This window comes from Argopecten irradians, chromosome 1 (assembly GCF_041381155.1).
Source record: "Argopecten irradians isolate NY chromosome 1, Ai_NY, whole genome shotgun sequence".
Classification (NCBI taxonomy): Eukaryota; Metazoa; Mollusca; class Bivalvia; order Pectinida; family Pectinidae; genus Argopecten; species Argopecten irradians.
Window position 1 is genome coordinate 60,400,906 of NC_091134.1, and position 26,615 is coordinate 60,427,520.

At 40.4% G+C, this 26,615-nt stretch overlaps 4 protein-coding genes across 4 annotated transcripts; all 4 read right to left on the bottom strand.

The window, feature by feature from the left end:
- Positions 1-15,349: 15,349 nt before the first annotated feature.
- Positions 15,350-15,943, bottom strand: LOC138304882 (octapeptide-repeat protein T2-like). Its single transcript, XM_069245282.1, has one exon. The coding sequence runs from the start codon at positions 15,941-15,943 to the stop codon at positions 15,350-15,352; it is 594 nt and encodes a 197-aa protein (XP_069101383.1).
- A 303-nt stretch (positions 15,944-16,246) lies between these two features.
- Positions 16,247-17,014, bottom strand: LOC138304945 (octapeptide-repeat protein T2-like). The gene has a single exon (XM_069245396.1). The coding sequence runs from the start codon at positions 17,012-17,014 to the stop codon at positions 16,247-16,249; it is 768 nt and encodes a 255-aa protein (XP_069101497.1).
- A 95-nt stretch (positions 17,015-17,109) lies between these two features.
- LOC138305033 (uncharacterized) lies at positions 17,110-18,573 on the bottom strand. The gene is made up of 2 exons (XM_069245467.1): positions 18,128-18,573; positions 17,110-18,097 (listed from the first exon to the last, which is right to left on the bottom strand). The coding sequence occupies exons 1-2, from the start codon at positions 18,571-18,573 to the stop codon at positions 17,110-17,112; spliced, it is 1,434 nt and encodes a 477-aa protein (XP_069101568.1).
- Positions 18,574-18,696: 123 nt separating this feature from the next.
- Positions 18,697-20,052, bottom strand: LOC138305116 (sarcoplasmic reticulum histidine-rich calcium-binding protein-like). The gene has a single exon (XM_069245553.1). It carries the CDS (start codon positions 20,050-20,052, stop codon positions 18,697-18,699), a length of 1,356 nt encoding a protein of 451 aa, XP_069101654.1.
- Between the last annotated feature and the right edge of the window lie 6,563 nt (positions 20,053-26,615).

Genomic DNA, 26,615 nt, shown 5'->3' on the forward strand with positions numbered 1-26,615 from the left:
AATCCACACGTATTGTTATATGTTTAAACACCTCCGCTAGATTCCCATGGTCAGCTATTGTATCATGGGAGGGGACAAAGGCCATGACGGGAGGAGAACCGCGTCGTCTGTAGTAGGTAGTCAGGTATTTAATATAGCTCCACCGAAGGCGTTACCTATTACTTCGTAAAACACTCGAGTAGATGAAATCAGAATTATCTATCTTCACACAAAACTTTAAGTCGTCGTTATAGTATTGTGTGGCGTGAAAAAGGCAGAACCGATTGCATGAAGTCAATTACACAAACAAAATTGTCCTATTGTATGAGTAATTTACGAAACAAAAACCATGGATAGTAGGATAGCGAGCTTGGAGCAATAAAACAAAAACCGGAAAGGATGACATTGTACTAAAATACAATACGGCATCATAAACGGCTATTCCGGTTTCTAAGCAGTTTAAATTGATACACAATAGTGGGCCCTACAAAAGCACTGTCATTCAAAATGATGCATGCTGTTCGACGCTCTGATTGTTTCGAAGACAAACCAGCGAGAACTCTTAGCGCCTGGGATAGATAATGAAACGTTCTGCTCTGAAAAGTTACATAAATAACACGAATAATAATCATCGTACGCTGTGAATAGTTCCCAACAATATACGATAACGAGGGAGATCCTTATCGCAGGCAAATCATTGTTATCCAACACCTGTGTCGGAACTCACTCTGTACTAAATTTCAGAGTTACTTATTAGAACCAGGACCAGAATACGACCTTCCATTATGGAGTCTTTTCAAAAGCCACTTACAAGCAATAGTGTGTATAGAACGCAGGGGACAATGCTGATTTGACTTACCTGTATTTACCTGGCTCAGGTAGCGTGATTTATTACCTGTCCTGGCTACTTTTGTATTCCACTTTTGTCAGGCCCAACAATATAAGTAAATTGAGACAGGGACTAAAATGATGTCTCTTTTGGCGTCATTTGGGGCCAATCAAGGAGCAATATAAACCACTGACAGTTTTTGGCATCTGTCTGCTAAGGTCTTATGCAGCTACGCACGGGTGGCGATTGAGGTTTTAGATGTTTAAAACTATGATTTAGCTGCATTAACTGGAAGTCAATTCAATGTTCAGTAGCAGATTCGAAGAAGCTGAGATTAATAAAGATATTCGGTGATTCCGAAGCAGAACACTCTGAATGATTACTAACTATTCAATAAATGCATCTTAGACGCATGGAATTGTATGGATATAATAATGTCAAGAAGTTCGCGATCAGTATTATTTGTGCGACCATCTGTATATGTTTCATGAACGTTTCTCTGATAAATGACTATATGTATGGTCATCGTTTGCTATGATAGTAGTGGAAAGCCTATTCAAATGAAGCAATGCTTTGCTGATGACAACTCGTATGTAACGCGTTTTTATTAAGCAGCCTTCTTTTAGTCTCCCTGTTGGTTTTCATCATCTCTCTCTTGATGCGTGGGAATCTAAAATGAGTCGGGTTGATCAATATCGTTAAAGCCCCCATTACCGTCCTCATTGGGTAGACATGACACATGTCAGTTTTCAATAACACTGTCCAGAGTTGTCCAATGTCCAGACAGTTAAAGGTCCAAGTCCGATTCGGGTATATGAATAATAATGATAAAACTGATAAGGGAATTTTACGTAGATTTGAAAGGTGACTATAGATGGAGTAGCGATCTGATGAGGTAGGGGGCGGGGCACGTGTCACAGGAGTATATACAAGTGTGATATCTCTGGACAGGTAAATAAATCAACGTGTGCAATATTTAAATGACCAAAAGACACCTGTATGGATACAGTGCCGGAACTTACCTACAGAAATACCTAATTAACGTGAATGACAGGTGTATGGTCAAGAAATGAAAAACAAATTTAAATGGTTACGGGGTTTGATATTCTTATTAGGGGTGTGACACATGCACAAAGGTATTGGTGACGTATACAGGTGAAATTGGGCTTTCCCAGGTCAGTGGTCAAGAACATGCCTATATCAAAATAAGCCTTAATATGGAACGACAAGAATTTGAAAGATTTTGAGGTAAAGATAAATGATGACTACAAGTCAAATTTCAAGTATTGTTAAATTCTCAAGAGGTCTTAAATAACATTCTCTATACTACGTAGGTCGTAAGGTTACGATATGTCCAATGTAAGGTAATGTTATTATATAAGGCTACGCTACGCCTGTTGACAAGGGGAGATCATTTCGTGACGTGTTATCGTAAACAGCTGCCATATGCGATAGGGACTCGAACTACAAGAGAGCGATAAAACTCAAACCATTTTGATATCAGTCATATGTGGTTTCTGTATACAAAAGAAAAAGAAGTGTAAACGCTTCATTTGCCATAGATTAATTGCCGAAAGCTTAAGGCCGTCATTTTATTGAAACTAATTTCGGGGCTAAAAATATTTCTAAATTCCATAGTCATACAACTGTAATACACAAACTAAATGCCGTTGAGAAAATAATGTCATTTTCTTGCAAATTTAGTATTGACATTACCAAATGACCATTTTTTGTGAATGTGAACTAATGATTATTCATGTATATATATATTTGTCTTTTTTTGTTAATCTTTCTGCTATGTTTACCTTTCGCATTTACTTTTTATGTTCTTTATTTTATCCTGTTCATTATTATTTATGTAACTATTCAATTTGGAGGAATAAAGAAATGAATGAATGAATGATTGAATGAATTAAAATAAAATAAATGTTAAATCAATCATTCGCAACAGAAGGTCATTGCGCATATCGTAACTATACGCCACATGAAACTTTAGAAATTACCTTGCATAAACGAAGCAAAACATACGTTTTGTTAATGAGGTTGGGGGTATCGTGCCATGAAGAAATCGCAACTAAGAGCCTTTCTCGTTGCTAATCAAATAGTACTAGTGTGGCTAGTAAATCTCTGCTATTACTGATTTTCAAGAAAAATATTTAAATTTGCTCTGCATACATGCCAGCTGCATCTTTATCTGAACTTTGAGATCAAGTAACTTTGAGAAAAGTACATAGTTTATGGTCGTACCTTTAAAAAATCGAATATTTCCTTAAGTAAATTTAATGTCTATGGAAAAAGGTAATTGAAACAGTTTAACGGGATAATTTACATGTGGCTGGGAACAGATTGTGCTCGGTAAGCAACGCATATAAAACATGACATTGTTACAAATAAACAAAACAACATCTCTAAAATCAAGGATGGGTCGTTATGCATTTCACGGTAATATGATAATAAAACTATAAATTGTATTTCTTTAATGAATCATGAATTATTTATTACTTTTATTTATTCCTTGCATTTTTTCACAACAGGTGCGAGGTTAGTGTCCAGATTTCATTGATTTTTAATGTCCATTAGAGATCGTCTTTTAATTTTGTTTTCAAACAGACAATAAAAATTATTACCATATAATTGGCCATTTCAGTGTTGTATACAACATAAAGACCCCGAAATATTGTTCATGCAACATTGGGTATTTTGGGGGAATCGAAATACTTCTAAATCATTTACTATCGCAAATATTGGCTTTTATCGATTTAATTATTCAGGTGAGCGTTTGATAATCACAGAGGACTTCATACCTGTACGGTTTTGTATCAGTCGGCACGCGACCAAAGTTAGAGAGTTGGAAACATAACAAAGAGCCATGTTCAGTTATATGATACAGGTACACAGATCTACAGATGATATTAGCTGTTTTTGTCAGAGATAGAGGATGGAAGGTGACGGCAGGTACACACTATCTGATTAAAGGTTATCTGTAGCGAAACACAGATTCATCTTCTTCGAAGTCAACCAATCAAAACGCATGTTGCCTGGTTACAGAATAGCAACAGAATAAACAAAGAGACAATTCACTCTTAGACAAAGAATATGCCATGAAATCGAATATCTGAAAATGAAAGGACCGGAAAAAACGGCATTAGATACGATCGAATGACGGACATTTCCAAGGTCCTTGTGCCAGAGATAAATGACATTAAAAGCTTTCTGGAGCAATTCATTAGGAAGGATCCTATTACTTCAAATAGTAGATCCGGATTGTGTTTTGTTTCTGTTCAGAAATTAGAAATCATTACCCTCAGAGCTACATTGTTGTTGTAAGTTAATCCTACACACCGAGGTATCTGCTGATTGAAAACGTGATTTGAAATGATAGGACTTTTTGTCCGATTTGTATCATGATATATGGAGTTACGTGATCGTCACAACCCCTCTCGAGTTATCAGTAAGATACACATATCTCAACGTAGATGAGACAGCATGGACATTCAGGATTTACAAAGTAGAATTACATGATAATCAAATATCCCCAAGAGCGAATGTAATCATCAGAAACATATACAGTTACGTGTCTGATCTAGGATCCAATGGATTAAATAAGACCAACAGTTCTTGCAACGTATACGATAATTTTTAATAAGAGTTTTGTAATCGCAGACGATTGGCTGGGTAAAATGTAATGACTAATTTTGTTTCGTGGTCCTGGTGTCTTGTTATACATAATAGACTTTGGTCCTTTTGCTTTACTTACATATTCTGACAAACAAATATTTGGTAAAGACCTACTCAGATAGTCTGATGGCAGCTAGAGCCAGATAATGAATTAACCATTTACGAACATGTATATACATTACATAAAATCGTATCTCACTTAATAATTATAAATCCTAGATAAAATGCTTCTGCTAATGATATTCGTTATCCATGACTACTTGAATTATATCTTTAGTAAGTAATCTATACTTTATGTTCCAATTTGCGTAAACTATATAACTTTATGATGGTTTGCCATGATAATCTGAAGTACTGTCGAGTGTCTCCGTTTGTAATCGTCAGCTTAGTTCAACATCCGTCACATGAGAGATAAATGGCCGACACACGGTTGTTGGTTACATGACCTCTCGTGGATTATTGTTTGGTGTAGTAACAATTAATATACTACCCCGGTACCACATACACGTTACTAGGACGAGCAGGAACTCGGCGTTACATGGCGGTAATTATATCCCCTGTCATAGCCTCGCCGGGACAACGGTGTCGCCACTGGGACATCCGGGCAAGTTGACGAGGACCCGTAAACCAAACTAGATGCGAGATGGATGACGGTCGGGGTGAAAGTTTACGGACCGAACACTCGAAATTCATGCACAAAGTACTTTAAATTGAATAGAGCGGGACGATATCACCCCGATCTTCGGTCCTTATCCAGATTAGATAAACTTAAGCACATTTCAATTGCGTCTTCTTCAGCACTTTATCATGTCTGCTAGCCATGTAAGGTTTAAATTTGACATTTCAAAAACGCTGCACTAATTAATAGGTCTCTCTATAGGAAAAATATATGGTACAAAAGAATGAAATTGACACAACCAACTACTCTTTGAAGACTTGGAGTCTAAAACAGGCCCATTTTGTATTATTTAGTACGTCTGGTGTCGACCAAGTTAGGATTGACACAAGTGTAAGTGTTACACAAATTGCACGTTAAAATTATAACAATTAATGGATTTAGCTGTTTCAAAGTGTGAATGAAGTATATCATTGGGGTTATCTTTGGGGAGGTTACATAAATGTTTTGATTAGATATGAAATGAATATTTTTGTCATAGTTTTAGGGAAGGTTCAGTCATCGTATACCAGAAGCTGAACTATGACCATCTTAGCAAATTGCATTATGATAAAACATCTAATTTGCATTTAATCAAGGTCAAGGACAAACTAGTTACTAGACTTTTCAGTTGTCCTGTTCACACGAAGCTTTTAATCGTTTCTCAGTAAAAAAGAGTTGGTAATGTTTGCTGATCTTAATATCCTTTGTGAGATAATGGAATTAATGATGAATGTTGAAGAAACTTTATCTATAATGCCGCCACATTTTCTTATACGCTGTAAAAGAAGGGCGATAGTTAGATAACAAGTCTTCTATGAAAGCTATTAACAAAAAATGTTTTGAAAGATGATTTTGCCTTATTGAGCACCACGCCTGCACAGGGAAAACCTAATTTTGATTGTTGGTGGGAATGTTTCTTATATCAGAACAAACAACGACACTTTAAAGTTTATTGATAAGAGAACAACGGCAAGGAGATGAAAAGATACAAAACCTATTATTTTGTAAAACATTGTCATATTCTTGTTAAACAATTATCTATGATCATTTTTGCATATCAGTTTCCTGGATAGGATTTCGTGATTCACACCGAAGATAAAAATCACTTGTGCGTGACAGATTTAAACATCAACTTAGCTTTGTTTGTACATTCATTCTATACCAACGCATTGTGCTACAGAGATGAAACACAGTACAATATAATACATAGAAGCAGTTATATTTAAATAACTGTGTGACAAAGTGACTTAACCATTCCCTATTGTAAGGTCTCTAGTAATGAATTTTAGCAGAAACTTTGAAAACGCCAGATGGTTACCTGGCGCTAAAAAGGTCTTGCTATGTATCCACACCTGTATCTCAGATTTTTCTTAAGATACCTGCTTGTTTACATGTCTTACCATTATCGATTAAACAGTTGATCCAACTGCAATATTCGAGTAAGTATATCAAACAAATCATGGAATAACTCTTCTAAATATGGTCGAGTTTATGGAGGCAAACAAATATGATTTAAAACGGGATATTTCATATCTGTATTTGATGCAACTTCAATTTTACCACAGTTTTAGGTATTGTGTTTAGATTTATTTTCGCTATCGAAACTTTACATTGTTGACAATTTCTATAGATGGACGAAACAACAGCTTGGTAAAAACCTTATATGTTTAAATTATATCCTTCGTTGTGTGTAGAGTCAGGATATTTATAAAACAGTATATGATCATCGCCCTGGTTCTAATGTAAAGGTAATAATTAATGTTATGACCAAGTGTTTGATTAGACACTTCACAATGAATCATTCTCTTACTTTTTCATAAATGAATATTGATTCAAACTCAAGTTTACCCCAATAAAGAATTTTGTTTTTGATATATTGAATTTAAACACTACATATTATATAAAAAAAACAATACACATCAATAATGTGAATGCTAAAAGATGAAATAATGCCACAATGATTGTAAAATCTACACATTTTCTGTTTTTCCTCCAGCTTTTATGCTAGAGACTCTTCCGTCGAGGATAGTGAACTGAATTTGGTTTAATCACAAAAAGGATTGTTTGTTTGACTTCAATGTTTATAATTTCGCCAACTTAAAAATAAACAAAATAACAAATTACATACTAAGAGTTTGAAACAGATAAAAAATATATATAGAATATTTCCTTGAAATTGTTTTTCTGTAGTTTAAAGGGAAAACCCTACAACAGCTTCATTACAAGGCTACGATCAGGATGGAAGCCTATAATCGGATGATCAAATTGATCAAAGTTAATATTTATTTTATTTTCAAATTTTAGTTTATATGCGAACGTTTATTTAAACAAGGTCGGTACTATCTACTCACAGACTATCAGTTACACAGAGATCAGAATTAGGGGGAAACCTGCCCAAAGCATGCGTTATCTAAAGCTTTTAGATTTATTGTTAGATCAATATCGCGGGAAATCATTATTCATTGGTAAGTTAGGCCACGATTAAATACACATTCGGAGGCCTTACTGTCTCCTTGGTATCAAGAGATCTGAGCTTCCGGCTACATTCCCCCGCCTCACTGAAGAATGAGTTTATTATCGTAGCTCTAATTGAAAAAGGCTATCTTTGATAATTTTATTCAATCGTACTAAATATTCCCGCAATTAAACCTTTTAAATTACGCTTTCTCGTCTTTTAAGATGATGTCTTGAACATGAAAGGCATTCTTCAAAATGAGTCAACTAAACTATTCCATTTCAAAAGATTTATCAGCTATATAAAATAAAAAGATTCAGTCGTATCATGGTATTGTGTTAGGTCGTGCACGACTGTTTGAGACAAATAGAAGATTATTGATGGGAGGTAATCGATGGCCTATTAATAATAATCATTCTAACTGGTCTATTATGACATTGAGTATTATCAGAGAGACGAGTGACAGTGCTTTATATATTATGCATTTAAACTGATTTTTCCTCCATTTACGTTCTCTTGAGTTTTGTAGTTTACCCAATTGAACCCAAAGATCAAACTTAACGTTTCCATTTATGGGCATAAAACCGTACTTTTTGATTTTTGATAACTGTCGAGCTCAAATGCAAAGAACATTATCTAAAAATTCATTGTACTTCATTTTAATGTGTATTTCAAGAAATGACATTACCAATTAAAACGGAATTTGTATATACATGTATCTGGATCAACCTATTGTCCTACTACCTCTACATCAGTGTTGATATTTCAAATTAATATTGATGTCTTAAGTGTTTAATACATAAATGTGTATCATTTTTCATGACCTATTTCCTTAATAATAATGATGATATACAAAATTATATAATGGTGAAATATAAAATAATAACAATGATGAAATAAAAACTGATATAATGATGAAATACAAAATAACAGTAATGGCGAAATACAAAATGATAATAAAGGTCAATACAAAATAATAATGATGATATACAAAATTTTATAATGGTGAAATACAAAATAATAGAAATGATGAAATAAAAAAATGATATAATGATGAAATGAAAAATGTCATAATGGTGAAATACAAAATAACAATAATGGCGAAATACAAAATGATATAATGGTGAAATATAAGATAATAATACTGAAATACAAGATGATAATAATGAAATACAAAATAATAACAATATAATGAAAAGTTTCCAGTTAAGGGAATTTTAGTACAAGTGCACAAGACCCCATCTTTACACACCACTCAGTACTTGTTCGCTACTGACTGCGCAATGTTTACTATATAGGGATTGGATTTCGTTTTTATGTTAACCATGCTTGTATGGAGCAATTCCTCTAAGAATATATTCTATGGGGTGCGTTAGCGCCCCATATTGAATATATTCTTAGAGGAATTGCTCCATACAAGCATGGTTAACATATAAACGAAATCCAATCCCTATATTTACACTCACATGACTTTTTATTTATATTTTATGCAAAAAAAAATCGTCATTTGAAAGTGATGTAATTATTCAATAAAAGTCGGTCAAAAGTGGGAGGAGCTTACTCAATTGAACAGCGAATAATGACGCTTCACGTAAGGTAGAATTATTCAACAGCGACGACAAAAAAGTTCAATATTTTAGTGTAAAATAAACATGACAAACAAAGTAAATTTCAGAGACAATTTCATTTAATCAGATCAGAACTTTAAATATATATTCAATTTTGCTAAAAGTTAATATATAGCGTAATAACATAAAGAATTTGTACACGGCCACATGTGTGAACTCGGTGACCGTTGTGCAGCGAGGCGAAGCTGACGCACGCTTACACACTTTAGTTTGCCGAAGTTGTCAAAACACCGATTTTCAAGTAGCTCAATGTGTTTGAGATGTCGTCTGACTTGACGATATTACATCCTTGGGAGCCATGTGATTATATAATCTACGCTTAGATCCATATCGCCATCGATAGATGAAACAAATTCACGATGGATACAATGTATTTGTGGTGACGCGGAACTGTCAACACGTGGATTATTAGCGGTGCATGTTTTATAATACACATGATTAAATACTCAAAGAACAAAGACAAGAAGATATGTTTATAACTTACCTCTATCAGAGGGTCTCACACCCGTCCACCCCAAAGGCTCGATCGTAGGACGAACATAGGCACAGAGGTAATGTTTACATTTGACACCCACCATTTTTAACAAAAATGAAAGCACGTCGCCCCGGTCGGGATATTTTTCCGTTTCTTTATACAATTGTTAATTTAAAAATTGTTTGAATCATATATAAATATAAAACATGTATATATTGTTTACATTTTTCCAAAATTCTATGAAAAACAACAATATACACGTAATGTTGCGTCAAAATGTAAACAAAGCCATGTGTTTCTTTAAAAAAAAGTAGTCCTTTTACGTTGCACAGAACATTTCCTTACGCAAGTTCAAAGTTCAATGTTACCATGCAGTTATGGTAAACAAAATCGGCTAGTATTAGCGTATAGTGACCAAGCCTAGCAAGTGTAAATATATTATTATATGTTCCGTGTCAATTCATAACACGCACATAGAAACAAATCTCTCAATACCATAGTCTAAATATCTTAGCTGGATGATATAACTTATTTTACTGTATTGACATGATTTAGTAAAATTTCCCCCATGAGTACGCAACAATGGATATGCTTATGGTGCTTGAATCATAATTGTATATTCTAACCCCTTGAAGACGTTTGACTACATTATACAATTTACATGCTCAATTTGATTTTTCAGCTGAACTGCTGGCTCATAGTAATTGTTTGATTGATGAACCATGGTTACTTACCGCACCGATAGTAGGCTGAATGGGATCTTTACTCATTTGACCTATTTATATAATGTGTAGTAATTATTGTCAAACTATTATTATTCTATCAGTTTTAATACACTTCTTTCCAAACCATCACCAAAGTCAGGTGTACCGTGTGTATTACAAGCGGGCAAGTTACAAATAATAAACAGAAAGGACTATCAACTTATCCTTGAAATGACATTACAGTCGCACATTTCGTCCCATAGGTATACACTTTATTTTGGTTGACTGGTTGATCAGATTTACGTCCTATTAACGTCCATATAAGGACGGTCTATTGTGTATGCGATGTGGTATGTGTGAAGTGCGTGCGTATTTTGGGAGACTGCGGTATGTCCGTGTTGGAACTCTTTAAACTGTCACATGGAACTTTTCCTCTTTTGATTAGTGTTATCTTAATGAAGCATGCCACCAGATACACGAACCACGTCCCATTGAACACTTAGCAGGAGTAGACACTATCACTTTCTTTTCTTACAGGGGAAAGGGCTCAACTCATGAAAAAGGCGAGACGGTGTCAAGGGAGCCATAAAGAAGAAGAACGTCAGTTGGGAAGACTAGAAAAGATACGATCCAACTTTAGTCGCCTTTTATATGCAACGTGGCATCAGATACAATTCGAACGCTCTGCATGATATACCTTTGAAACGATAAACATCTACTGATACCCTTAGACATGTCTTTCCGTCACACTTATGGGTCCTGGACAGACTGAGAAATAAAGACATGCTTGCGCTTAGCATGCGCACTTTGTTCTACAATTTGATAATGTGATTGGATGTGCAATATACTTATATCTTATGACTGGTAAAAAACCAAAGCTGTTTCTTTCGAACCGCCTGGCTTTATTCTCATATACTCGAGACATTTGTCAAAAGTCTCCGAACAAACATATTCCTCCTCAGATTATGAGTGTCGAAGACGGATTTGCTCTTACGTTTTTCAATAAATGATGTTGAATTGAAAGCAGTTCTCATACTATGAATATTTGCCATCATTCTGTTGTATATGACTGTCCGTACTTGAAAATGTTTTTTGATCCATATTATTATCAGTTCATGGTGCATCCTATGTTTGAGGTGATAACATACTGCGTCCTTTTACTCATTCTGGTACGCATTACCTTTATTCGCTTTGTTCTTGGTTGTCTCGAACACTGAGGACAAAACCGTCGCTATAAGTATTCGTTAAGTAATAATAAAAATGAAAATCTCAGACGATCATGTTTTTTACATGGCACAGCTGGACAACAATCAGTTGCAAGAACAAGATACGCATCAATTTGCTGCAGTGAGCAAACTAATGGTGTAAGAAGGGGTAACATATCACCACCTAGCAGACATAACGTGGGCTTTTGTATTCCCGTCAACGTAAAGCACTGTCCCCGTCGTTTCTGGTTGTGCTAGTCACCGTTTCACCTCTGTATGTCTATATAGAAGAACAAATGTAGATCTGTTATCGACTTTGACGTAACTGTGCTGCACTACGGTCACCTGGGGTCGGTCATGTGTGTCGGCCAGACAAGCCGTAGTAAGATGTGTGTACGAGGATCAGTCAATGCTATGATAGATGTGTCTAGAGATACAGCCACGTGCAGGCTATTTCTACCCTCCGTTGCCGAATTTACTCTTTGTTATGACCGAAGACGTTTTTAAACACCTAAGACTTCAAAGTTAAACTGAAAGCTATTTGCAATACATTCATGAAGTTTTTATAAAGCTTTACAAACTAAGGCTTGTCATTTTTATAGTTGGAATACCACACACATTCTACTCCTCTTTACAAATGTACATATACCTACCATCAATATAGAAATCAATCAGATTCCATATTATCTGGGACATACGATGCAAATACCAGTATCTGTTATTCCTTTTAAACTAGTATCTAAAGGATATTCGATATATTTCTATACATTATTTTCCATGTCTACATAGAGTACATATATATAGCAATGTTTGGGTTGAAAATGAATGATCTAAGTTTTAGTACATCAAATCATTTGGGGGTGGGGGGATAAAATCAAAGCAAACAAAACGAAAGAACAAAAATACATGTATGTGGGAATATATAACCTATGAACATTTAATTGATGTTCACCCAATACATCATTATTGTTGACAAAGAAAACATCTAGTTTGGTAAATGTATAATAATTAACTGAATTAGACCTCACTATTGCCCTCGCCGATGTTTATCAGAGCTGACCTGTAGAAGACACCGGTGTTGTCCTCAAGTTAGTAGTAACAGTAGTACTAACTTATATTGACAGGTTAACGCTGCTCCTGGTCAATAGTTGTCGCTTTTAGGTTGATCGATAGCCAGTTTGGCCGGGTTGCTGACCGCTGAGATGAGGACACACGAGGATAAATGCATGTCTTTGTCAGTCAGAGGTGAGATCTACTTTGATAAATGACCACATAAACATTAGTCATTGATCTATTTCATGATTATCAAACATTTATACCTGTTCGGATACTCCAGGATCAAAATATTGTGTTGTTATCAACTGAAAGGACTCGTGTGCTAGACATCTCTTACATTCATGAAACATTCCACAGAAAAAGAAAATAAGATTTCCTGGTACATATAGAAGCTTATTGTTAACCACAAGCTACTGTAATTGTGTTGTTATTGATAATTTTACAAACAATTCATTGGTTTGTTAATTAACCGATGTGATGTTGGTGACACTGTTCGCTTCCAGTTACATTTAGTTGTAACAGAAACATATATCATATTACGTATATATGTTTCTGGTTGTTATAGAGACATTAATGGTTGAAATTTAACAGAAGCTGAAAACAAGGATGAAGATGACGCTTATAAATCCTTAAAATAACCAGAGGATGCAACACGATGTCATCATCAAGGCGCCTACCTGATTGGCTCCGAAAACGTCGTTCTCTGGAACTTTTGTCTAGTTGAATTGTAAACCTAAATGAATCCTTCAATTTTTCCTCCAATAAAACTTTGTTAAGGGTGTACACCTCTGAGAAGTCAAAATATTCTTGTATTAAACTTGAATTTCATCTGATCAATTGACATTATTTAGAAATATATATTTCATTTACATCGAATTATCTAAATGAAATTTCCTAGATTGACGTTTTAAATATATCTATATTGGAAGCTATCAATTTCATCAAGACGGATATTGGAAATGAATGGTGATTAATTGGCTTTTGGTGACACGCATAAAATATATCTGGTGTTACGCCGGGTTATTTGAGTTTTGAAAATCATTCGACAATGAAGCGATTCTCGTTAATATGGTTTTGATTAATCACCGGTCATTAGACAGATGAGCTATGTAGATGTGTGGCCATATGCTTTGGAGCCTTTGGAGAATTCTGGCAGAAGTTCACCGAGCGTTGCTAATACGACAGCTTGGAGATAGATGGCTTGGTGCTTACTTTTTATTTAGTGGACAGACCGAGGTTTCGAACCCTATTCTTTATTACTTTCATTTATTTGGTTTATTACTTTAAACATATAAATACGTATTGCATGTATGGAACAAAGGCAAAAACAAAATCTCCCACCCCTCCACTCATCACCTGACAGAGAGGAACCGATAATACGCATAACAAGTGTTTTAATTAACTAATAATTAATTTCATTCTCTGTTACTCCAATAGGATATTTTCAATTGATAAACATTACAACATTAAACAATATAGATCTTACATAATCATATTTCTATAGACGCCTAAGGTTCTTTGTATAATTGGCAATAACAAGGTACTGCACCACGAACTGCGATTTTTTGACTTTACAAACAAGTAATGATATACACGGTTCCTTCTGCTTAAAGAGTTATATTGTTATAATCAATACTAATGTCGGATCTAATTGATCCAAAGAGATCCTGTGTGACCTCTCTTTGAATGTGGTATTATACAGCGTTGATATCAATTTCTATGAAGACAGAAAATATGATTTTTGTTAATAAAAAACCGCTCATTTCAGTTTTAAGAATTATCAGTGTCATTTTCTGTAGTTTAGAGTCCAATTATATTTGCTATAGCTAAACGGTTGTGCATGAAACCTAATTAAGCATGCAGATATTTATAGATATTTTACTAGGGTATATTCAGAGTGAATATATCAAACGCTATTCACAATACCAGGATCCCACATAATAATTTATATCGGTTAACATTACGACAAACTATATAAACGCTGGTGTAAGTAGTCCACAGTATGTGTTTGATTTACAGCTGTATCTAACTAGATATAATACCTGACGCGTTTCTTTTATCTCACGATGTAAGCTGTCAGAAAATCAGGGCGACTTTTGGTAACCCCAGATATCAGGCTACACGCCGAAAACCTCTCACACTATCAACGTGAATGGTAATACAGATTTTCACAGCGATAATTAACCACAACTTATAAAAAGAAAATCTAAGTAATATTATTGTATATTGTGATGAACTGCTTTCGTAATATTATAAGTAATGTCAGACCCTCCTCCTCTCCTTCTCTCTCTCTCCCATCTCGTCCTCCTCCTCCTCCTCTCTCCCATCTCGTCCTCCTCCTCCTCTCTCCCCTCGTCCTCCTCCCTCTTTCTCCCATCTCGTCCTCCTCCTATCTCCCACCTCTTTCTCCTCCTCATTTCTCTCATTTCGTCCTCCTCCTCCTCTCTCCCACCTTGTCCCCTTCCTCCTCATCTTTCCCTCCTCGTCCTCCTCCTCTCTCCCACTCGTCGTCCCCCCCTCCTCTCTCTCACCTCGTCCTCCTCCTCTCTCCCACCTCGTCCTCCTCCTCCTCCTCTCTCCCAACTCGTCCTCCTCCTCCTCTCCCTTACCTCGTCCTCCTCTTCCTCTCTCCCCCTTGTCCTCCTCCTCTTTCTTACCTCGTCCTCCTCCTCCTCCTCCTCCTCATTCCCACCTCGTCCTCCTCCGCTCTCCCAACTCGTCCTCCTCCTCTTCTCTCCCACCTCGTCCTCCTCCTACCCCTCCTCTCTCCCACCTCGTCCTCCTCCGCTCTCCCACCTCGTCCTCCTCCTCTCTCCCATCTCGTCCTCCTCCTCCTCTCTCCAATCTCGTCCTCCTCCTTCTTTTTCCCATCTCGTCGTCCTCCTCCTTCTCTCTCCCACCTCGTCCTCGTCCTCCTCCTCCTCTCTCACCTCGTCCTCCTCCTCTTCCTCTCTCCCACCTCTCGTCGTCCTCCTCCTCTCTCCCACCTCGTCGTCCTCCTCCTCTCTCCCATCTCGTCTTCCTCATTCTCTCTCTTACCTCGTCCTCCTCCTCCTCCTCTCTCCCACCTCGTCGTCCTCCTCCTCTCTCCCATCTCGTCTTCCTCATTCTCTCTCTTACCTCGTCCTCCTCCTCCTCTCTCACCTCGTCCTCCTCCTCTTCCTCTCTCCCCCTCGTCCTCCTCCTCCTCTCTCCCACCTCGTCGTCCTCCTCCTCTCTCCCACCTCGTCGTCCACCTCCTCTCTCCCATATCGTCCTCCTCCTTCTCTTTCCCATTTCTACCTCATCCTCCTCATCTCTCCCACCTCGTCCTCCTCCTCCTCCTCTCTCTCACCTCGTCCTCCTTCTCCTCTCTCACATCTCGTCTTCCTCCTCCTCTCTCCCAACTCGTCCCCCTCCTCCTTTTCTCCCACCTCGTCCTCCTCCTCCTCCTCTCTCCCATCTCGTCCTCATCCTCCTCTCTCTAACCTCGTCCTCCTCTCTCTAACCTCATCCTTCTCTCTCTAACCTCGTCCTCCTCCTCCTCCTCTCTCCCATCTCGTCCTCCTCCTCCTCTCTCCCACCTCGTCCTCCTCCTCCTTATCTCTCCCACCTCGTCCTCCTCTTCCGCTCTCCCATCTCGTCCTCTTCCTCCTCTCTCCCACCTCGTCCTCCTCTTCCGCTCTCCCATCTTGTCCTCTTCCTCCTCTCTCCCATCTCGTCCTCCTCCTCCTCTCTCCCACACCTCATCGTCCTCCGCTCTCCATCTCGTCCTCCCCCTCTCTCCCATCTCGTCCTCTTCCTCCTCTCTCCCACCTCGTCCTCCTCTTCCGCTCTCCCATCTTGTCCTCTTCCTCCTCTCTCCCATCTCGTCCACCTCCTCCTCTCTCCAACCTCATCCTCCTCCGCTCTCCATCTCGTCCTCCCCCTCTCTCCCATCTCGTCGTCCTCCTCCTCTCTCCCACCTCGTCCTCCTCCTCTCTCCCACCTCGTCCTCCCCCTCTCTCCCCCTCGTCGTCGTCCTCCTCTCTCCCCCTCGTCGTCCTCCTCCTCTCTCCCACCTCGTCGTCCTCCTCCTCTCTCCCATCTCGTCGTCCTCCTCCTCTCTCCCAAATCGTTCTCCTCCTCCTCTCTCTTACCTCGTTCTCCTCCTCCTCTATCCCATCTCGTCCTCCTCCGCTCTCCCACCTCGTCGTCCTCCTCCTCTCTCCCACCTCGTCGTCCTCCTCCTCTCTCCCATCTCGTCGTCCTCCTCCTTTCTCCCAAATCGTTCTCCTCCTCCTCTCTCTTACCTCGTTCTCCTCCTCCTCTATCCCATCTCGTCGTCCTCCTTCTCTCTTTCCCATCTCGTCCTCCTCCGCTCTCCATCTCGTCGTCCTCCCCCTCTCTGCCCCTCGTCGTCGTCCTCCTCTCTCTCCCTCGTCCTCCTCCTCCTCTCTTTCACATCATCCTCCTCCGCTCTCCTACCTCTTCCTCCTCCTCTCTCCCCCTGGTCCTCCTCCTCCGCTCTCCCATCTCGTCCTCCTCCTCCGCTCTCCCATCTCGTCCTCCTCCTCCGCTCTCCCACCTCGTCCTCCTCCTCCGCTCTCCCCCTCGTCCTCTTCCTCCTCTCTCTCTCCTCGTCCTCCTCCTCCGCTCTCCCATCTCGTCCTCCTCCTCCGCTCTCCCACCTCGTCCTCCTCCTCCGCTCTCCCCCTCGTCCTCTTCCTCCTCTCTCTCTCTCCTCGTCCTCCTCCTCCGCTCTCCCATCTCGTCCTCCTCCTCCGCTCTCCATCTCGTCCTCCCCCCTCCTCTCGTCCCTCTCGTCCTCTCTCTCCTCTCTCCCACCTCGTCCTCCTCTTCCGCTCTCCCATCTTGTCCTCTTCCTCCTCTCTCCCATCTCGTCCACCTCCTCCTCTCTCCAACCTCATCCTCCTCCGCTCTCCATCTCGTCCTCCCCCTCTCTCCCATCTCGTCGTCCTCCTCCTCTCTCCCACCTCGTCCTCCTCCTCTCTCCCACCTCGTCCTCCCCCTCTCTCCCCCTCGTCGTCGTCCTCCTCTCTCCCCCTCGTCGTCCTCCTCCTCTCTCCCACCTCGTCGTCCTCCTCCTCTCTCCCATCTCGTCGTCCTCCTCCTCTCTCCCAAATCGTTCTCCTCCTCCTCTCTCTTACCTCGTTCTCCTCCTCCTCTATCCCATCTCGTCCTCCTCCGCTCTCTCCCACCTCGTCGTCCTCCTCCTCTCTCCCACCTCGTCGTCCTCCTCCTCTCTCCCATCTCGTCGTCCTCCTCCTCTCTCCCAAATCGTTCTCTCTCCTCCTCTCTCTTACCTCGTTCTCCTCCTCCTCTATCCCATCTCGTCGTCCTCCTTCTCTTTCCCATCTCGTCCTCCTCCGCTCTCCATCTCGTCGTCCTCCCCCTCTCTGCCCCTCGTCGTCGTCCTCCTCTCTCTCTCCCTCGTCCTCCTCCTCCTCTCTTTCACATCATCCTCCTCCGCTCTCCTACCTCTTCCTCCTCCTCCTCTCTCCCCCTGGTCCTCCTCCTCCGCTCTCCCATCTCGTCCTCCTCCTCCGCTCTCCCATCTCGTCCTCCTCCTCCGCTCTCCCACCTCGTCCTCCTCCTCCGCTCTCCCCCTCGTCCTCTTCCTCCTCTCTCTCTCCTCGTCCTCCTCCTCCGCTCTCCCATCTCGTCCTCCTCCTCCGCTCTCCCACCTCGTCCTCCCTCCCCTCCTCCGCTCTCCCCCTCGTCTCCTCTTCCTCCTCTCTCTCTCCTCGTCCTCCTCCTCCGCTCTCCCATCTCGTCCTCCTCCGCTCTCCCATCTCGTCCTCCTCCTCCGCTCTCCCACCTCGTCCTCCTCCTCTCCTCTCCCTCCCCTCGTCCTCTTCCTCCTCTCTCTCTCCTCGTCCTCCTCCTCCGCTCTCCCATCTCGTCCTCCTCCTCCGCTCTCCCATCTCGTCCTCCTCCTCCGCTCTCCCACCTCGTCCTCCTCCTCCTCTCGCTCTCTCCCATGTCGTCCTCCTCCTCTCTCCCCCTGGTCCTCCTCCTCCGCTCTCCTATCTCGTCCTCCTCCTCTCTCACTCTCGTCCTCCTACTCCTCCGCTCTCCCATCTCGTCCTCCTCCTCTCCCCCATCTCGTCCTCCTCCTCTCTCCCCTCGTCCTCCTCGTCCTCCTCTCTCCCACCTCGTCCTCCTCCTCTCTCCCATCTCGTCGTCCTCCTCTCTCCCATCTCGTCCTCCTCCTCCGCTCTCCCATCTCGTCCTCCTCCTCTCTCACTCTCGTCCTCCTCCTCCTCCGCTCTCCCATCTCGTCCTCCTCCTCTCTCCCCTCTCCCCTCGTCGTCCTCCTCTCTCCCACCTCGTCGTCCTCCTCTCTCCCATCTCGTCGTCCTCCTCTCTCCCACCTCGTCCTCCTCCTCCTCCGCTCTCCCAACTCGTCCTCCTCCTCCTCCTCTCTTCCACCTCGTCGTCCTCCTCCTCCTCTCTCCCCCTCGTCCTCTTCCTCCTCTCTTCCCTCGTCCTCCTCCTCCTCCTCTCTCCCACCTCGTCGTCCTCCTCCTCCTCTCTCCCATCTCGTCGTCCTCCTCTCTCCCACCTCGTCCTCCTCCTCCTCCTCTCTTCCACCTCGTCCTCCTCCTCCTCCTCTCTCCCATCTCGTCGTCCTCCTCCGCTCTCCCAACTCGTCCTCCTCCTCCTCCTCCCCTCTTCCACCTCGTCCCTCCTCCTCCTCCTCCTTTCTCCCCCTCGTCCTCTTCCTCCTCTCTCTCTCCTCGTCCTCCTCCTCCTTCTTTCTCCCATCTCGTCGTCCTCCTCCGCTCTCCCATCTCGTCCTCCTCCTCCTGTCTCCCATCTCGTCCTCCTCCTCCTATCTCCCACCTCGTCGTCCTCCTCCTCTCTCCCATCTCGTCGTCCTCCTCCTCTCTTCCATTTCGTCGTCCTCCTCCTCTCTCCCATCTCGTCCTCCTCCTCCTCTCTTCCATCTCGTCGTTCTCCTCCGCTCTTCCATTTCGTCGTCCTCCTCCTCTCTCCCATCTCGTCCTCCTCCTCCTCTCTTCCATCTCGTCGTCCTCCTCCTCTCTCCCATCTCCTCCTCCTCCTCCTGTCTCCCATCTCGTCGTCCTCCTCCGCTCTCCCAACTCGTCCTCCTCCTCCTCCTCCTCCCCTCTTCCACCTCGTCCTCCTCCTCCTCCTTTCTCCCCCTCGTCCTCTTCCTCCTCTCTCTCTCCTCGTCCTCCTCCCTCTTTCTCCCATCTCGTCGTCCTCCTCCGCTCTCCCATCTCGTCCTCCTCCTCCTCTCTCCCACCTCGTCGTCCTCCTCCTCTCTCCCATCTCGTCGTCCTCCTCCTCACTTCCATTTCGTCGTCCTCTTCCTCTCTCCCATCTCGTCCTCCTCCTCCTCTCTTCCACCTCGTCGTCCTCCTCCTCTCTCCCATCTCGTCGTCCTCCTCCTCTCTTCCATTTCGTCGTCCTCCTCCTCTCTCCCACCTCGTCCTCCTACTCCCCTCTCTTACCACCTAGTCATCCTCCTCCCCTCTCTGTCTTTCACACCGCTCCCTCCTCTGCCGTTACATAAAAAGTAAAGAACATCTATCATTGCTATATTTCGTTCTTTTCGTTACTCCATACATTTAAAACCAGATTCAAGCGGAATGTTCAATCAAGAGAATAGTTAAGTTATGTCTTTATTACCAAAAAATCTTTACCTGAATAGAAATTCACTACTTAACATTGTGTTTTTTAGCCCCAATAAAATGAAGGATGCTCATTTGAAATGGCAGCTTACTCCTACCTACTAAATGAAGTGGCGGTAATCAATAATCAGTCAGCATTTCTACAAGGTTTGCTTCATCTTAACTTTACAAACATAAGATAAAATCAATATTAGAATATGCCATGCACAAAAAAGGCTAAAATAATTTCAACAGCGAATGTTCGTTGCATTACAACTACGGCCTTTCTTATGATTAAATAAGTATACAAAATTGCATTTCCCGTCAATTCTCTTTAAGAAGTTAGTAATGATAGGTACAAGATGTCAGACTAGCATAAGGATTTGGGAACAAAGAATCCCTAGTTTTATATCTACTATAACATTATTATAACATACAATACATTTCTCATCTTTAGAGACACGAGTCTGGCGGTGACGCCTTATCGTTCGATACCAATTATTTTCCATGACGACTAAATTCTGTGTTGGTATTAAAATTACGTCCATACCGCTTTCTTTCTGTTTATCTAGATTTCGATATTTGACCCTATGTTTATTTTCCTTAAATCTGTGATTGACTTTCTTTATAGTGTGATGTGTCCCGATGGCGTACTGTCCTGATTCACACATTGATGGATGAGAATTCGATGTCTGGAGACAAAGACACACCTGCCGTCGATGTAAAGTAATAAGTTATTTCTTTCGGTGCGCACGCGTGCAGGACGTGTGCACATCACGGCAGATGGCGCAGTGATCACTAACAGATCCCCTGTCTTATTTGACAACTCGTGTACTAAGACAATGCCCACGTGTTCCCTCCTTCACCCAACACGCGTAAAGGTATTTGACGCGTGCCTGGCAGTGACAGGACAGGTATGGCACGGCACAAAGTGGCGACACCTTTCACGGGTCCCCTGACGGAGGGAGCAGTACATCTTTGTTACCTGCATTTCCTATCAGTAGGGGGAAGCCTCTGTAGACCTTAGCTGCACGTGCTGGATTGAATATAGCAGGAAATGGACTACACCGACACAAGACGAAGATATTGTTTTTCTTAGGATCGAGTATTTTATGGTGTTTTCGAATTAACATTATTGTTCGTAATAAAGTGGTGTGACAAGCAGATGTTACTACTGGTGATCAAATTATAAATTACAGTTGCGGAAAACTTAAAGCTATGCAATAGATATAATTAGATTCTTTGAAATGATAATTTAAATCTAGAGAGATAATGCAGATGATTCCATATTGTCCGTATAAGATCACGATGATGAAGTTGCTTATGTTATTTTTTTATTTTTGTTTTAATTAAACAGATTCATATTGTGGAAGGAAAAGTAAACCATGTGTCAAACACTTATTTCTTAAATGAGCTCTATATCATTTTTTTTTTTTTTTTTTTTTTTAAATATCCACAACAATCCATAACGGTTGTTTTGGTAACTAGCCTTAAAGGGACAATTCACTCAGGCTAATTCTTTTACATAACCAAGAAGCAAAATATAGCATAAATGTATTGTTCTACATTTCTTATGAAACATATAACGTAAAACATTGACAAATTCCACGACATTGTTAAGTATTTTAATTAATATCGTTGAAATATCAAATCGTTGATCAATGCGATTCAGCAGGTACAATATGGACGCTGTACCCATACCCGAGCCTAAGTCACGCACGTTAAACAAAAAAACTACATAACCACTGTGAAGGTGATAAAATGATTTTTAGGCAAGACAATTCACCTAATAAGGTAAACATACTACTGTCAGAGCGATTTGAGAAGTTCTAGACAACAGTTGCATTACTCTGCGAGCAAGGGACAGGGTTCGGCATACAAGAAGTTCGACCACAATGTGTAATGGCGGACTGCGAGCGAGTTTGAACATCTACACACATGTCACCACCATGGGCTTTTCAGGCATATCACAGTAAAACTGAGTTTTTTCCGATATTTGTACAAATTTTAATGTTCTCTTAGACTGAATTGTCCCTTTAAACATGGTTCTAATGATAGTCGAACGAGCGTAATCATTGTCTTATTGTAATATTTATTTGTTGTTTGAAGCCCTGTGGCGCTTTGTAAATGGTTTCCTAAATAATTAATCAATGTTGACGTTACTTGTCTTGAGTCCCTAGGGACCTGTGGACTGGTGTCCGTATGGTAAGAGCGGAGACGTGGGCTCGGATGATAGGGGACATCACCTGTTGTGATAGAGATCAGTACGTCTAATGTGTTTCTCTATCGATACAGACATAACGACGTTCGGACAGCAGGGAAATGACCTATGGTCACAACTCACAAGTACAGCAGGGAAATGACCTATGGTCACAACTCACAAGTACAGCAGGGAAATGACCTATGGTCACAACTCACAAGTACAGCAGGGAAATGACCTATGGTCACAACTCACAAGTACAGCAGGGAAATGACCTATGGTCACAACTCACAAGTACAGCAGGGAAATGACCTATGGTCACAACTCACAAGTACAGCAGGGAAATGACCTATGGTCACAACTCACAAGTACAGCAGGGAAATGACCTATGGTCACAACTCACAAGTACAGCAGGGAAATGACCTATGGTCACAACTCACAAGTACAGCAGGGAAATGACCTATGGTCACAACTCACAAGTACAGCAGGGAAATGACCTATGGTCACAACTCACAAGTACAGCAGGGAAATGACCTATGGTCACAACTCACAAGTACAGCAGGGAAATGACCTAGGGTCACAACTCACAAGTACAGCAGGGAAATGACCTATGGTCACAACTCACAAGTACAGCAGGGAAATGACCTATGGTCACAACTCACAAGTACAGCAGGGAAATGACCTATGGTCACAACTCACAAGTACAGCAGGGAAATGACCTATGGTCACAACTCACAAGTACAGCAGGGAAATGACCTATGGTCACAACTCACAAGTACAGCAGGGAAATGACCTATGGTCACAACTCACAAGTACAGCAGGGAAATGACCTATGGTCACAACTCACAAGTACAGCAGGGAAATGACCTATGGTCACAACTCACAAGTACAGCAGGGAAATGACCTATGGTCACAACTCACAAGTACAGCAGGGAAATGACCTATGGTCACAACTCACAAGTACAGCAGGGAAATGACCTATGGTCACAACTCACAAGTACAGCAGGGAAATGACCTATGGTCACAACTCACAAGTACAGCAGGGAAATGACCTATGGTCACAACTCACAAGTACAGCAGGGAAATGACCTATGGTCACAACTCACAAGTACAGCAGGGAAATGACCTATGGTCACAACTCACAAGTACAGCAGGGAAATGACCTATGGTCACAACTCACAAGTACAGTAATGGAACTATTGCGAAAAAGAAGCCATTTATTTTACAAAGCATTGTAAAACAATATTGTGTTAAGCCTGTTTACCTGCAGTCATGATATGCATGTGGATAAAAACAAACAATATGTACGTTGTTATTATTACTATTCAAAGTGATATGCGAAGAAATTGATATCTAGTACATTAGATATGCAACCCAAAATATCGTATAATTGAACTCATCTTGTGATCGCAATCCCACAAATTTGTTTTTACGCAAATGAAAAATAAAATGTGGGCAAATATCTGTTATATGTATTATAAGTCCCAGTGACGATTATAACTTTATATTAAATAAATTAATTCATCAAATAATTGAAAACGAATAATAAAAATTGAAATAAAAAAATAAAGGAATGACTTTGAGAATGCAATTATTTTTTCAGAATTATTGCCACTGCCAGTCAAATAATTATGAACCAAATTTTGAGTGTTAAATGTTATTCGTATCACCGAGGATCAGCTGTTCACTCACTGAATCACAAAAATAAACCGAGGAGATGTATATGGTAGCATAGAGAGTTATATAACAAAATCACTATGTTAAAAAACCCATTTTAATCTTTTCTTACTATGCATATCATACCAGCGTCATTAACTGACAGACAAAATACGTATACGGATATATAAACATCCCTATGTCATGAAACTTACAGGAAGAACAAAATCACAAAAGTTCAATATCATTACATGTTTATAACAAGGATAAGACATAACTTGAAATATATTGCATTTCTACCTAAGTCATTTATCCATAGTTATTAGACATATTAAAAAACTCGCGACAGACAGAGGAACAATAGTAAGGGTTGAAACATGTTGCTATCAACTTACTAGTAGCACTTTGTGTGGCGAATGAAAAGGTACATGTAACCTTTTTACTTTTGTTACAGTATCGCTGTACTGTTAATAATATGTTTCCTTCTGAATTAAAGGTACACATGTTTTCACCTAGAGGCTGCGACAGGTACGCTAGCCATAACAATCTCAAATTCTTGGTTTACATGCAGATAATTAAACTTCATTCTATTTGTAGTGTTTCCACAACTCCCCGTAACCCATGGCCTATGGTTGGATGGAAATCATGTGCCCAGAACGAATGCATCTCGACTGACTAGAACACATATCAACAGGCTGGAATACATCTCGACTGGCTGGAATATATTCCAACAGGCTAACAGGCTGGAATACATATCGACTGACTAGAATACATATAAACTGGCTGGAATATATTCCAACAGGCTAACAGGCTGGAATACATATCGACTGACTAGAATACATATCAACTGGCTGGAATTCATCTCGACTGGCTGGAATATATTCCAACAGGCTAACAGGCTTGAATACATCTCAACTGGCTAGAATACATCTCAACAGGCTAACAGGCCGGAATACATCTCAACTGGCTAGAATACATCTCAACTGACTGAAATATATCTCAACTGGCTGGAATGCACAAACATTATAGAGGTTCAAATAATGGTAGACCTAGTATAGTAAAAACAAACGTGCTTCCATGGTCATCATTCTAAGCATAAGGAATACAATGTGCATATGACAATAATAGTAATATATCCTTTGAATATAGATATAAAACTGTACAACACATTTGATTTGCTCTTACCGCGAAAGAGAATACTTATAAGCAGTTGTATAACTTGCGTCATGATTTCAGAAATCTGTATTTTCCGTATATAAGATGTGAGGGTCAGGCGCCGTAGTTGCTGTCAACCAACACAGCCTTCTGAATCATACTATTGATAATAATAGCAGTATTATCATGATCAGTGAACTGACAAATGCAATGTTCACTAAAGTACTCCACAATACTGCGGTAATTACATGCATATGAATAATTTCTCATTGATATTCACTTACAGATAAACTCCTGCTCAGTGGTGATGACGTCATAACAGTGATACTAATAACTAATAATGATTTACTCACAAGATTTGGATGTGTAGCATGAGTCGGTTAATGTTATCACCGATTTTGTTAACTATCGCTAACACAAATAACAATGACACTTATATACTGTGTTCTCTTTTTAGGATAATCATAAGATACCGTGATTGTAATAACCAAGCAGAGCTGGTTCAAGTAATTCATATATAATACGTGTAAATAATTAATACGGGTTTTTATTGCTAATTTAATTCATATGGAAAACATATACAACAATAATGAATAAAGAACAATGTTACATCCTCAGGTTATACACACATGCCAACTGTGATACCCACTATAAAGTATAGGGTACACGTGATTCCAGTAAGCGAAATATAAGAAAACATTAATGATATACGGCGAAGTTTGAGATGAAGTATAAGGGGAACACGGACAGTTTTGTTTTCTGTCTTATTCGTTTTGTAAGAAAACTAGTAAAACATTAGATAGACTTAGTGCCTACCCACTGTTATTGTAAAAGAGCAAACTAATAATCTTCGCGTCCAATACACTATATAGCACTTCTTTTAGTGAGAAAGTGAGTGAGAAAGTGAGTGAGAAAGTGATGTATTTTGTAAATTTCTCTGTACAATTATATATGTAGAAAAAGCAATTAAATAAAATTCTTTTGAATGAAAAAAAACCCTGTAAATGTCTGAATGTAAACATGTAAAAACAGTAAAACTGTAAACTGAAAATGTATTTAAATTTTCACACAATTACATTTTAATGCAAAATCTATTATATAGAAGTTCTTACATGAATGGCTATGTAATATGCCATTTATTAAACTAGCTCAATATTTCGATATTACATTATTTAACGAGTTTCATTATTTCCTATTATATAGCCATGAGTGTAAGATTTACGTCTATATTTCAAATAACTAATGAACGGGCCAGTGATGTGATCAAATAGTTTGGCAAATTGAAGAATTCAAGCATTTGTAATAAGTAATGTAT